Genomic DNA, 15,522 nt, shown 5'->3' with positions numbered 1-15,522 from the left:
TGGAAGGCGGGAGGTCACGTGGAAGGCGGTGACCACGTGGCAGGCGGGAGGTCACGTGGCAGGCTGGAGGTCACGTGGCAGGCCGATGACCACGTGGCAGGCCGGTGACCACGTGGCAGGCCAGTGACCACGTGGCAGGCGGGAGGTCACGTGGCAGGCCGGTGACCACGTGGCAGGCTGGAGGTCACGTGGCAGGCGGGAGGTCACGTGGAAGGCCGGTGACCACGTGGCAGGCGGGATCACGTGGAAGGCCGGTGACCACGTGGCAGGCGGGAGGTCACGTGGCAGGCCGGTGATCACGTGGCAGGCCGGTGACCACGTGGCAGGCTGGAGGTCACGTGGCAGGCGGGAGGTCACGTGGAAGGCCGGTGACCACGTGGCAGGCGAGAGGTCACGTGGCAGGCTGGAGGTCACGTGGCAGGCCGGTGACCACGTGGCAGGCCGGTGACCACGTGGCAGGCCAGTGACCACGTGGCAGGCGGGAGGTCACGTGGCAGGCCGGTGACCACGTGGCAGGCCGGTGACCACGTGGCAGGCTGGAGGTCACGTGGCAGGCGGGAGGTCACGTGGAAGGCCGGTGACCACGTGGCAGGCGGGAGGTCACGTGGCAGGCCGGTGACCACGTAGATTATTTTCTTACTTCCCTTCTACGTGATGACTTTACCGAAAGAACCAAGAAGATGAATCCCTGCAGTCACGAAAGCTTTAAATCGAAATTTATTATATTATTTTATTATGTTGTATTTTCATTATTTTCTTACTTCCCTTCTACGTGATGACTTTACCGAAAGAACCAAGAAGAACACTCCAGTAGAGTCTAGCTACACGCGCCCTACGTACGAGAGAGCGTTAGTGCGATGTTGGCGGACGGACTCATCGACACGGGCACAGGGAATGAACGAAGAATGAGTCACATCGACATCTGCATCGTTCTTTAATCGAGAAGCAAAAAAACAACAACACTCTGGGCGGGTCTTGAAATCACACAGCAAGTCAACAGTTGTGTATCTGTGTGTCCGTGTGTGTGTACGTGTGCGTGTGCATGCGTCTATGTGTGTATGTATGTGTGTATGTACGTGTGTGTGTCTTTGTGTGCGTGTGCGTGTGCATGCGTGTGTGTCTGTGTGTATGTGTGTGTGTATACGTGTGTGTGTCTGTGTGTACGTATGAGTGTGTGTACGTATGAGTGTGTGTCTGTGTGTACGTGTGTCTGTGCGTCTGTACGCGTGTGTCTGTGTGCTTGACAGACGAACAGACACCCAACAGAAATCTAGGAACTAGTGGGTTTGTGTTATCACAAAGCTCTCAGTTAACCCGGTTCAAGTAATCAAACGACCTACAGACGAACAGACACGCAACAGAAATCTAGGAACTAGTGGGTTTGTGTTATCACAAAGCTCTCAGTTAACCCGGTTCAAGTAATCAAACGACCTACAGACGAACAAACACCCAATAGGAATCTAGGAACGAGTGGGATTTGTACTATATTATCACAAAGGCCTCGGCTAACCCGGTGAAACGCCAGGGGCTCTCGAAGGCTTCCCGGAAGGAGGGTCTTTGGTGGTCTCACCGATGGGATTTTGGCCCCCGTAACTTTAGCCCCGGTCAAGTAATCAAATAACCTCCAGGCGAACAGACACCCCGCAGACACCCAACAGAAATCTACGAGTGAGTGGGGTGTTGGGGGGTAGGGGTGTTGGTGGTGATGCTGGTGCTGGTGATGCTGGTAGTGGTGGTTTCAGTTTGCCAGGCTCATGAGCAGTGCCGTGCCCCGCTTGACCCTGTGCTGGTAGTGGTGGTGGTGGTGATGATGGTGGTGATGGTAGTGGTGGTGGTGATGGTGGTGGTGATGGTGGTGATGATGGTGGCTTCAGTTGGCCAGGCTCATGAGCAGTGCCGTGCCGCGCTTGACCCAGTGGTGGTAGTGATGGTGGTGGTGATGGTGGTAGTGATGGTGGTGGTGATGATGGTGGCTTCAGTTTGCCAGGCTCATGAGCAGTGCCGTGCCGCGCTTGACCCAGTGGTGGTAGTGATGGTGATGGTGCTGGTGGTAGTGGTGATGGTGGTGATGGTGGTGGTGGTGGTAGTGATGGTGGTGGTGGTGGTAGTGGTGGTAGTGGTGATGGTGGTGGCTTCAGTTGGCCAGGCTCATGAGCAGTGCCGTGCCCCGCTTGACCCAGTGGTGGTGATGGTGGTAGTGGTGGTGGTAGTGATGGTGGTGGTAGTGATGGTGGTGGTAGTGATGGTGGTGGTAGTGGTGGTAGTGGTAGTGGTGGTGATGGCTTCAGTTGGCCAGGCTCATGAGCAGTGCCGTGCCCCGCTTGACCCAGTGGTGGTGATGGTGGTAGTGGTGGTGGTGGTGATGGTGGTAGTGATGGTGGTGGTAGTGATGGTGGTGGCTTCAGTTTGCCAGGCTCATGAGCAGTGCCGTGCCGCGCTTGACCCAGTGGTGGTAGTGATGGTGGTGGTGATGGTGGTAGTGATGGTGGTGGTAGTGATGGTGGTGGCTTCAGTTTGCCAGGCTCATGAGCAGTGCCGTGCCCCGCTTGACCCAGTGGTGGTAGTGATGGTGGTGGTGATGGTGGTAGTGATGGTGGTGGCTTCAGTTTGCCAGGCTCATGAGCAGTGCCGTGCCCCGCTTGACCCAGTGGTGGTAGTGATGGTGGTGGTGATGGTGGTAGTGATGGTGGTGGTAGTGATGGTGGTGGCTTCAGTTTGCCAGGCTCATGAGCAGTGCCGTGCCCCGCTTGACCCAGTGCTCGGGGGACTGTGAGCCGGCCCTGAGGTCCACGCTCAGCACGAGGGAGGGGCGCTCCGGGCTGCCCGCGCGGTCCGGGCAGTAGTAGCAGGGACACGCGTACATGCCTGGGGGGGGGGGGGCAGGGGTAGAAGGGAGGAGGGGGGAGGGGAGGAGGTAGGTAGGGGTGGGGGAGGAGGTAGGTAGGGGGGGGAGGTAGGGGGGGGAGGGAGGTGGGGGGGGGGGAGGTGGGGGGGGGGGAGGCGGGGGGGAGGGGTAGAAGGGAGGAGGGGGCAGGTAGTGGGGGAGGAGGGAGGGATATAGGGAGGAAGGGAGGGGGGAGATAGGGAGCAGAGGGAGGGAGGTAGGGGGGGAGGAGGTAGGTAGTGGGGGGGGAGGTAGGTAGGGGGGGGAGGAGGTAGGTAGTGGGGGGAGGAGGGGGGAGGAGGTAGGTAGTGGGGGGAGGTAGGGGGGGGAGGAGGTAGGGGGGAGGAGGTAGGTAGTGGGGGGGGAGGAGGTAGGGGGGAGGAGGTAGGTAGGGGGGGAGGAGGTAGGTAGTGGGGGGGGAGGAGGTAGGGGGGGGAGGTAGGTAGGGGGGGAGGAGGTAGGTAGTGGGGGGGAGGAGGTAGGTAGTGGGGGGGAGGTAGGTAGTGGGGGGAGGAGGTAGGTAGTGGGGGGGAGGTAGGTAGTGGGGGGAGGAGGTAGGTAGTGGGGGGGGAGGTAGGTGGGGGGGGGGAGGAGGTAGGTAGTGGGGGGGGAGGTAGGTAGTGGGGGGAGGAGGTAGGTAGTGGGGGGGAGGTAGGTAGTGGGGGGAGGAGGTAGGTAGTGGGGGGGGAGGAGGTAGGTAGTGGGGGGGGAGGTAGGTAGGGGGGGGGAGGTAGGTAGGGGGGGAGGAGGTAGGTAGTGGGGGGGGAGGAGGTAGGTAGTGGGGGGGGAGGAGGTAGGGGGGAGGAGGTAGGTAGTGGGGGGGGAGGAGGTAGGGGGGAGGAGGTAGGTAGTGGGGGGGGAGATAGGTAGGGGGGGAGGAGGTAGGAGGGGGGGGGGACCACGCGTGCCAAGATCACCGATCTGCTCTAAGTTCCTCGCAGTTCCGGATGCGTGGTGATGGCGGTGATGGTGGTGGTGGTGGTAGTGACGGTGGCGGTGATCATGGTGGTGATAGCGGTGGTGGTGGTGTTGGTGGTGGCGGTGGTGTGGCGGTGGTGGTGGCGGTGGCGGTGACGGTGGTAGTGACGGTGGTAGTGACGGTGATGGCGGTGGTGATGGCGGTGGTGGTGGATGGTGGTGGTGATGGTGGTGGTAGTGGTGGTGATAGCGGTGTTGGTGCTGGCGGTGGTGGTGGTGATGGTGGTGGTGATGGTGGTGGTGATGGTGGTGGTGATGGCGGTGGTAGTGGTGGTGATAGCGGTGATGGTGGTGGTAGTGGTGGTGGTGGTGATAGTGGTGATGGTGGTGGCGGCGATGATGATGGTGGTGGTGGTGGTGATAGTGGTGACGGTGGTGGTAGTGGTGGTGGTGGTGATAGTGGTGATGGTGGCGGCGATGATGGTGGTGGTGGCGGCGATGATAGTGGTGGTGGTGGTGGTAGTGGTGGTGGTGGTGATAGTGGTGACGGTGGTGGTAGTGGTGGTGATAGTGGTGATGGTGGTGGCGGCGATGATGGTGGTGGTGGCGGCGATGATAGTGGTGACGGTGGTGGTAGTGGTGGTGGTGGTGATAGTGGTGATGGTGGTGGCGGCGATGATGGTGGTGGTGGCGGCGATGATGGTGGTGGTGGCGGCGATGATGGTGGTGGTGGCGGCGATGATAGTGGTGGTGGTGATAGTGGTGATCGTGGTGGTGGTGGTGGTGGTCACCCCTGGCGGATCTCCGCTTGCGCTCCGCGGGCTTGAAGTGCATTGTGGGTAAGGCGCACACGAGTTCCATGGGCTCCGCCTCCACCAGGCAGGAGGCGCGCCGGTCCCAGCCGGCGCCCTCCAGGTACAGGCCTCGAACCCACACCCCGTCCTAGCCGGGGGGAGGGGGGGAGGGGGGTCACGGGGTCACGGGGTCACGGGGGTCACAGGGGGTCACACTCACACAGACTCCACTCCACACTTCACACTCCACACTCCACTCACACTCCACACTCCACTCTCCACACACACTCCACACTCACACCGACTCCACTCCACACTCCACTCCACACTCCACTCCACACTCCACTCACACTCCACACTCCACACTCCACTCTCCACACTCCACACTCCACTCTCCACACTCCACACTCCACTCTCCACACTCCACTCACACTCCACACTCACACCGACTCCACTCCACACTCCACTCCACACTCCACTCCACACTCCACTCCACACTCCACTCCACACTCCACACTCCACACTCCACTCCACACTCCACACTCCACTCACACTCCACACTCACACCGACTCCACTCCACACTCCACACTCCACACTCCACTCCACACTCCACTCCACTCCACACTCCACTCCACACTCCACACTCCACTCACACTCCACACTCACACCGACTCCACTCCACACTCCACACTCCACACTCCACTCCACACTCCACTCCACTCACACTCCACACTCCACTCCACACTCCACTCCACTCTCCACACTCCACTCTCCACACTCCACTCACACTCCACACTCACACCGACTCCACTCCACACTCCATACACACCAACCAAGTACACTCCACACTCCACAGACTCCACTTCACACTCCACTCCATACACACCGACTCCACTCACACTCCACACTCACACCAAGTCCACTCCACACTCACACCGACTCCACACTCCACTCCACACTCCACACTCACACACACTCCACACTCCACTCTACACGAAGTCCACTCCACACACACACTCCACACGTTGTGCGTGTGAGTGCACCACCTTGGGAGGAGCCAGGATGTTGTTGTCATCCACTGTGGACACCACAAACTCCCAGCAGAGGCAGTCCATGGAGACCTACGGGGGGGCGAGGGGAGGGGGCGAGGAGGGCGAGGGGGGGGGGCGAGGGGGGGGGTGAGGGGGCGAGGGGAGGGGGGGCGAGGGGAGGGGGCGAGGGGAGGGGGGGCGAGGGGAGGGGCACCAACAGCGGCATGAGGGGCGGCGATCCCGAGCCTGGCCCTGCTTGGCCCCCAGCTCGACTCAAGACGTCTCCACACACTCACACTACACACCACACACACTCCACACACGGTACACATACACACTACACACCACACACACACTACACACATACATTACACACGGTACACTACACACCACACACACACTACACACATACATTACACACGGTACACTACACACCACACACACACTACACACATACATTACACACGGTACACTACACACCACACACACACACCACATACACACACCACACACGGTACACTCCACACACACCACATACACTACACTACACACACGGTACACTCCACACACACCACATACACTACACACCATGCTCACACCACACACACACTACACACACACACATCATAACCACACACACCACACACATGGTACACATACACACTACACCACACACACCATACACCCCACACACACACACACTACACACACACACATCATAACCACACACACCACACACATGGTACACATACACACTACACCACACACACCATACTCACACCACACACACACACACATCATAACCACACACACCACACACATGGTACACATACACACTACACCACACACACCATACTCACACCACACACACACACACATCATAACCACACACACCACACACATGGTACACATACACACTACACCACACACACCATACTCACACCACACACACACACATCATAACCACACACACCACACACATGGTACACATACACACTACACCACACACACCATACTCACACCACACACACACACACATCATAACCACACACACCACACACATGGTACACATACACACTACACGACACACACCATACTCACACCACACACACACACACATCATAACCACACACACCACACACATGGTACACATACACACTACACCACACACACCATACTCACACCACACACACACACACTACACACTCCATCGGGTAAGGCCCCACTGAGCTGCTGCGTCGCTCGTTTGTCAGAAGCGATGACGACGACGACGATGATGATTATGATGACGACGATGAAGATGACGACCATAATGACGATGAATGAACATGACGATGATGACAACGATGATGATGACGACCATGATGACGATGTAGACGATGATGATGATAACGATGATGATAACGACCTTGATGACGATGATGACGATGAAGACGATGATGATGACAACGATGATGATGACGACCTTGATGACGATGAAGACGATGACGATGATGACAACGATGATGACCATAATCAACGTTTTTGGTTTTAGATCGCGTTATTTATAAATGTGTCGTAACCCTCCACCACCCAACACGGCCAATCAGTAAAAATGTGTCACGTTGACAAAGACAAATAGTTCACTGCTTTAGCCCACTGGTGTGTTGTAAATGTTGTGGCTTCAACACACCGGTGGTGGGCTAAAGCAGTGAACTACTTGTCTTTGTCAACGTGACACATTTCTACTGATTGGCCGTGTCGGGTGGTGGAGGGTTACGACACATTTATAAATAACGCGATGTAAACCCAAAAACGTTGATTATGAATAACATTGGTCGCGAAAGCCTACGTGTTAAACTGATGATGATGACGACCATGATGACGATGTAGACAACGATGATGACGATCACGACGACGATGATTATGACAACGATGATGATGACGACCATGATGACGATGAAGACGATGATGATGACGACGTGCCCTCCCCCCGCCCCCCGCCGAAGTGCTCACCCCGTTGAGTCGTGCCGAGGCCTGCAGCACGGCGGCCAGGAACCCGCCGGGCTGCGTGAAGGCCGACAGCCAGAAGAGGACGGGGGGCCGCGCCGTCTCGGCCCAGCGGGAGAAGTGCTCCACGCGGCGCGCGAGGTCCCGCGTCCACGCGCCCAGCGGCTTCAGCGACGGGTACGCCTGGCCGCGGTCACACGGACGGGGGTCAGCGCCCCGATCCCCGCCACGATCCCCGCCACGATCCCCGCCACGATCCCCGCCACGATCCCCGCCACGATCCCCGCCACGATCCCCGCCACGATCCCCGCCACGATCCCCGCCCCGATCCCCGCCACGATCCCCGCCACGATCCCCGCCACGATCCCCGCCACGATCCCCGCCACGATCCCCGCCACGATCCCCGCCACGATCCCCGCCACGATCCCCGCCACGATCCCCGCCACGACGCCGAAGCCGCCGCCAGCGGACGGTGGCGGGACAGCTTCAGTTCAGTTTCGTTTATTAGGTTCTAGCTTTACTGCCTGGCGTTATTGAGCTTGCCTCCCCTGCCCTTGCCCCCCCCCCCCCCCCCCGCTTCCCAAAAAAGTGTATTTTTTATAATTGTTGCATGGTGTACAGTCTGGAAAGTACACACTTGACACGTACAGACACACACACGGACACACATGGACACACTGATACACACACACACACATTGAAACGCACGGACACACACTGACACGTACAGACACGCAGACACACTGATACACACACACATTGACACGTACAGACACACATAGACACACTGACACGCACAGACACACTGACACGTACAGACACACTGACACGTACAGACACACACAGACACACTGACACGTACAGACACACACATAGACACACTGATACACAGACACACACACGGACACACGGACACGTACAGACACACATAGACACACTGACACGTACAGACACACATACGGACACACTGATACACACACACACACCCTTACACACACACACTCACACACACACTCACACAGACACACAGAGGGGTGCTGACCCGTGTCCATGAGGGTGGCACGCTCTCACACACACACAGACACACAGAGGGGGGCTGACCCGTGTCCATGAGGGTGGCACGCTCTCTCACACACACACACACCCTTACACAGACTCACTCTCACACACTCACACAGACACACACACAGACACACACAGACACACACACAGACTCACTCTCACACACCCTTACACACACACACACAGAGGGGGAGGGGGAGTGGGGTGGTGCTGACCCGTGTCCATGAGGGTGGCACACACACTCACACACTCACACACACTCACACACACACTCACACACAGACACACAGACACTCACACAGACACACACTCACACACACTCTCACACACAGACACACACACAGGGGGAGTGGGGGGGTGCTGACCCGTGTCCATGAGGGTGGCACACACTCTCACACACACTCACACACACACAGAGACACACACACACAGGGGGAGTGGGGGGGCTGACCCGTGTCCATGAGGGTGGCACGCTCTCACACACACACACACACAGACTCACACACACCCTTACACACATACACTCACACACACTCACACACACACACAGACACACACACAGAGGGGGTGCTGGGGGTGCTGACCCGTGTCCATGAGGGTGGCACGCACTCTCACACACACAGACACACAGACACACACAGACTCTCACACACACAGGGGGAGTGGGGGGTGCTGACCCGTGTCCATGAGGGTGGCACGCACTCTCACACACACAGACACACAGACACACACAGACTCTCACACACACAGGGGGAGTGGGGGGTGCTGACCCGTGTGCATGAGGGTGGCACACACTCACACACACAGACACACCCTTACACAGACACTCTCACACACACCCTTACACACACACACAGACACACAGACACACACACCCTTACACACACACACACACAGAGGGGGGGCTGGGGCTGACCCGTGTCCATGAGGGTGGGACACACTCTCACACACACACTCACACAGACACACTCTCACACACACTCTCACACACACAGACACACACACAGAGGGGGAGTGGGGGGTGCTGACCCGTGTCCATGAGGGTGGCACACACTCTCACACACACACAGACACACACACAGGGGGAGTGGGGGGGTGGTGCTGACCCGTGTCCATGAGGGTGGCACGCACTCTCACACACACAGACACACAGACACACACAGACTCTCACACACACTTTCACACACACACACAGAGGAGTGGGGGGTGCTGACCCGTGTCCATGAGGGTGGCACACACTCACACACACACACAGACACACACACTCTCACACACACACTCTCACACACACTCTCACACACACAGAGACACACACACACACACAGGGTGGTGCTGACCCGTGTCCATGAGGGTGGCACGCACTCTCACACACTCTCACTCACACACACACTCACACACACACTCTCACACACACTCACTCACACACACACTCACACACACACACAGGTGGAGTGGGGGGTGCTGACCCGTGTCCATGAGGGTGGCACACACTCTCACACACACACAGATACACACACACAGAGACACACACAGGGGGAGTGGGTGGGGGCTGGGGGTGCTGACCCGTGTCCATGAGGGTGGCACACGGAGCTCGTGGATGCACGCGAAGGTCTCTTCCAGGTCGGCGGACATCACCACCAGGCCCCGGATCCCTCGCTCCAGCGCACAGAGAGACGAGCTGGGGGGGAGGTGAGGGTGGGAGAGAAGGAGTGGGGGAGGAGGGGAGGTGAGGGGGGGGGGTGGGGAGGTGGGGGGGGAAGGGGAGATGAGGGTGGGGAGGTGAGGGGGGGGGAGGTGGGGGAGGTGAGAGGGGGGAGGGGGGGGGGAGGTGAGGGGGGGAGGTGGGGGGGAGGAGGGGGGGGAGGTGAGGGGGGGAGGTGGGGGGGAGGAGGTGAGTGGGGGGGTGCGGGGGGGGATAGGAGGTTGGGGTGGGGAGGTGAGGGGGGGGGGTGGGGAGGTGAGGGGGGGGGGGAGGTGCGGGGGGGGAGGGGAAGAGAGGGGGGGAGGGAGGGGGAGGTGGAGGAGGAGGTACGGGTGGGGAGGGAGGGGAGATGAGGGTGGGGAAGTGAGGGGGGGGGTGCGGAGGGGGGAGAGGGGGGGGGGAGGCGGTGGGAGGTGGGGGGCGATGGAGGGGAGGTGGGGGGGAGGTGCGGTGGGGGGAGGGGAGGTGGTGGGGAAAGGGAAGGTGCAGGGGGGGGGAGGAGGAGGTGTAGGGGGGGGAGGTGAGGGAGGGGGGTTAGACCCAAACCACATCCTCCAACCACGCGTCAACAACGACAACCGCCGCCATTCGCGGTGACGTCACCACGGCGCCCGTGCCAGGCTAGGTGCACGTTGAGGCTGCCACGTGAAGTGTCGGACCGCCCGCCGCCAGGAGGAGGTACTGTGCCAACTTGCACACCCACTCACCCACACACACTCACCCACACACTCACCCACACACACCACACCACACACACTCACACACTCACCCACACACTCACCCACACACTCACCCACGCACACCACACCACACACACTCACCCACACACTCACCCACACACTCACCCACACACTCACCCACACACTCACACACTCACCCACACACTCACCCACACACACACCCACACATTCACCCACACACTCACCCACACACACACTCCCACCCACACACACTCCCACACACTCACACACACATACACCTACACACACTCCCACTACCCACACTCCCACACACTCACCCACCCACACATACACCACACCGACACACCCCACACCCACCACCCACTGCACCCCACACCCCACCCACCCATCACTCACCCACCCACTCACACACTCACCCACCCACCCACTCACCCACACACCACACCACACACCACACACTCACCGCACGGTATGCAGCAGGGCGTTGTAGCGCTGCATCTCCTGCAGCACCCACACACACACACTCACCCACACACCCTCACCCACCCATACACCTACACACCCACTCCCACACACCCCACACCACACCCATCCACCACACCCACCCATCCACCACACTCACCCACCCACACACACACTCACCCACACACTCACCCACACACCACACACCCACACACCACACACCCACACACTCACCCACACACCCTCACCCACCCATACACCTACACACCCACTCCCACACACCCCACACCACACCCATCCACCACACCCACCCATCCACCACACTCACCCACCCACACACACACTCACCCACACACTCACCCACACACCACACACCCACACACTCACCCACACACCCTCACCCACCCATACACCTACACACCCACTCCCACACACCCCACACCACACCCATCCACCACACCCACCCATCCACCACACTCACCCACCCACACACACACTCACCCACACACTCACCCACACACTCACCCACACACCACACACTCACCCACACACCCTCACCCACCCATACACCTACACACCCACTCCCACACACCCCACACCACACCCATCCACCACACCCACCCATCCACCACACTCACCCACCCACACACACACTCACCCACACACTCACCCACACACCACACACCCACTCACCCACCCACCCACACACCACACACTCACCACACCACACACTCACCCACCCACCACACTCACACACACACTCACCGCACAGTGTGCAGCAGGGCGTTGTAGCGCTGCATCTCCTGCAGCACCCACACACTCACCCACACACCACACCACACACCCACACACACTCACTCACACACACCCCACACACTCACCCACCCACCCACACACTCACCCACACATTCACCCATACACCACACCACACACACACCCACACACCACACACCCACACACCACACACCCACTCACCCACCCACCCACCCACACACCACACACTCACCACACCACACACTCACCCACACACCACACCACACACCACACTCACTACCCCCCACCCACACACCACACACTCACCGCACAGTGTGCAGCAGGGCGTTGTAGCGCTGCATCTCCTGCAGCACCCACACACACACCACACACTCACCCACACACTCACCCACCACACACTCACCACACACCACATACCCACACACTCACCCACCACACACTCACCCACCCACCCACACCCTCACCCACCCACCCACTCACCCACACACCACACCACACACACACCACACACTCACCACACACTCACCACACACCACACACTCACCACCCCCCCCCCCACACACCACACACACCACACACACCACACCCCACACACACCCCACACACTCACCGCACGGTATGCAGCAGGGCGTTGTAGCGCTGCATCTCCTGCAGCACCCACACACTCACCCACCCACACACTCACCCACCCACACACTCACCCACACACCCTCACCCACTCACCCACCCACCCACACACTCACCCACCCACCCACACCCTCACCCACCCACCCACTCACCCACACACCACACCACACACACACTCACCACACACTCACCACACCACACACACACACTCACCGCACGGTATGCAGCAGGGCGTTGTAGCGCTGCATCTCCTGCAGCAGCGCCACCCCCAGGGGGGACGAGGAGCCGGGGGCCTCGTCCGCCAGCTGGCGGCGAGAGCGCTCCACGTCCAGCAGCGGGGGCACGCGCAGCGCCACCTCCGCCACCAGCGCCAGCACCTGCACCACACACACACAGTACACACACGTAGCACACACACACAGTACACACATGCAGCACACACACACATGCAGCACACACAGCATGTAGCACACACACACACGCAGCACACACACACACGCAGCACACACAGCATGTAGCACACACACACACGCAGCACACACACACATGCAGCACACACACACACGCAGCACACACAGCATGTAGCACACACACACACGCAGCACACACAGCGGGGGAACGCGCAGTGCCACCTCCGCCACAAGCGCCAGCACCTGCACCACACACACAGTACACACACGTAGCACACACACACAGTACACACATGTAGCACACACACACACGCAGCACACACGCAGCATGCAGCACACACACACATGTAGCACACACACACACAGCGCCACCTCCGCCACCAGCGCCAGCACCTGTAGCACACACACACAGCATGTAGCACACACACATGCAGCACACACACACACAGCATGTAGCACACACACACATGCAGCACACACACACGCAGCGCCACCTCCGCCACCACACACACAGCACACACACAGCACACACACAGCACACACACGCAGCATGCAGCACACACGCAGCACACACAGTGGGGGCACGCACAGCGCCACCTCCGCCACCAGCGCTAGCACCTACAGCACACACACAGCATGTACCACACACACAGCACACACACACACGCAGCACACACACACACGCAGCACACACACACACGCAGCACACACACACACGCAGCACACACACACACGCAGCACACACACACACGCAGCACACACACACACGCAGCACACACACACACGCAGCACACACACACACGCAGCACACACACACACGCAGCACACACACACACGCAGCACACACACACACGCAGCACACACACACACGCAGCACACACACACACGCAGCACACGCACACACGCAGCACACGCACACACGCAGCACACGCACACACGCAGCACACGCACACACGCAGCACACGCACACACGCAGCACACGCACACACGCAGCACACGCACACACGCAGCACACGCACACACGCAGCACACGCACACACGCAGCACACGCACACACGCAGCACACGCACACACGCAGCACACGCACACACGCAGCACACGCACACACGCAGCACACGCACACACGCAGCACACGCACACACGCAGCACACGCACACACGCAGCACACGCACACACGCAGCACACGCACACACGCAGCACACGCACACACGCAGCACACGCACACACGCAGCACACGCACACACGCAGCACACGCACACACGCAGCACACGCACACACGCAGCACACGCACACACGCAGCACACGCACACACGCAGCACACGCACACACGCAGCACACGCACACACGCAGCACACGCACACACGCCACGCACACACGCAACGCACACACGCAGCACACGCACACGCAGCACACACACACGCAGCACACACACACACGCAGCACACACACACACGCAGCACACACACACACGCAGCACACACACACGCAGCACACACACACACGCAGCACACACACACACGCAGCACACACACACACGCAGCACACACACACACGCAGCTACACACACACACGCAGTACACACACACATGCAGTACACACACACATGCAGTACACACACACACATGTAGCACACACACGCAGCGCCACCTCCGCCACCAGCGCCAGCACCTGCAGCACACACACACAACACACACACAGCATGTACCACACACACACAGCGGCACCTACAGCACACACGCACAGTACACACACACACGCAGCATGTACCACACACACTCAGCGCCACCTCCGCCACCAGCGCTAGCACCTGCACCACACACACACACATCACTGCTGGATGAGTGAGTGGGTAGGCGACTGAGCGGGTAGGCGAGTGAGCGGGTAGGCGGGTGATGAGTGAGCGGGTAGGCGAGTGAGTGAGCGGGTAAGTGAGTGAATAGATAGGCGAGTGAGTGGGCAGGTAGGCGAGTGAGTGGGCGGGCGGGTGAGTGGGTAGGCGACGGAATAGATAGGCGAGTGAGTGGGCGGGTAGGCGAGTGAGTGAATAGATAGGTGAGTGAGCGAGTGAGTTGTGCGAGTTGGCCGCGCCACGCACCTTGTCCTCGCGTGACACCCCCTCCCCGGCACGCTGGCCGTGCGCGGCACCGGAGTCACCACCGGAGTCACC

At 59.7% G+C, this 15,522-nt stretch overlaps 1 protein-coding gene across 1 annotated transcript; it reads right to left on the bottom strand.

Moving 5' to 3' along the window:
* Positions 1-917: 917 nt before the first annotated feature.
* Positions 918-15,516, bottom strand: LOC133362912 (dynein axonemal heavy chain 2-like). The gene is made up of 7 exons (XM_061581889.1): positions 15,451-15,516; positions 13,159-13,322; positions 10,243-10,357; positions 7,624-7,800; positions 5,644-5,718; positions 4,594-4,744; positions 918-2,865 (listed from the first exon to the last, which is right to left on the bottom strand). The coding sequence occupies exons 2-7, from the start codon at positions 13,191-13,193 to the stop codon at positions 2,711-2,713; spliced, it is 708 nt and encodes a 235-aa protein (XP_061437873.1). The 5' UTR covers positions 13,194-13,322; positions 15,451-15,516; the 3' UTR covers positions 918-2,710.
* Between the last annotated feature and the right edge of the window lie 6 nt (positions 15,517-15,522).

This window comes from Lethenteron reissneri, unplaced genomic scaffold (genome assembly GCF_015708825.2).
Source record: "Lethenteron reissneri isolate LAM-NWPU_2019-01 unplaced genomic scaffold, ASM1570882v1 scaffold_1638, whole genome shotgun sequence".
NCBI classification, from domain to species: domain Eukaryota; kingdom Metazoa; phylum Chordata; class Hyperoartia; order Petromyzontiformes; family Petromyzontidae; genus Lethenteron; species Lethenteron reissneri.
Note: the sequence above shows the minus strand (reverse complement) of the source record. Positions and strands in the feature narration are given on the sequence as shown.

Coding starts and splice junctions, on each gene's coding strand:
- LOC133362912 (XM_061581889.1), bottom strand. CDS start 13,193: ATGCAGCGCTACAACGCCCTGCTGCATACCGTGCG. Junction 7,801..10,242: donor TGCCACCCTCATGGACACGG/GTCAGCACCCCC, acceptor GACCGCGGCCAG/GCGTACCCGTCGCTGAAGCC. Junction 2,866..4,593: donor CAAGCGGAGATCCGCCAGGG/GTGACCACCACC, acceptor CCCCCCCCCCAG/GCATGTACGCGTGTCCCTGC.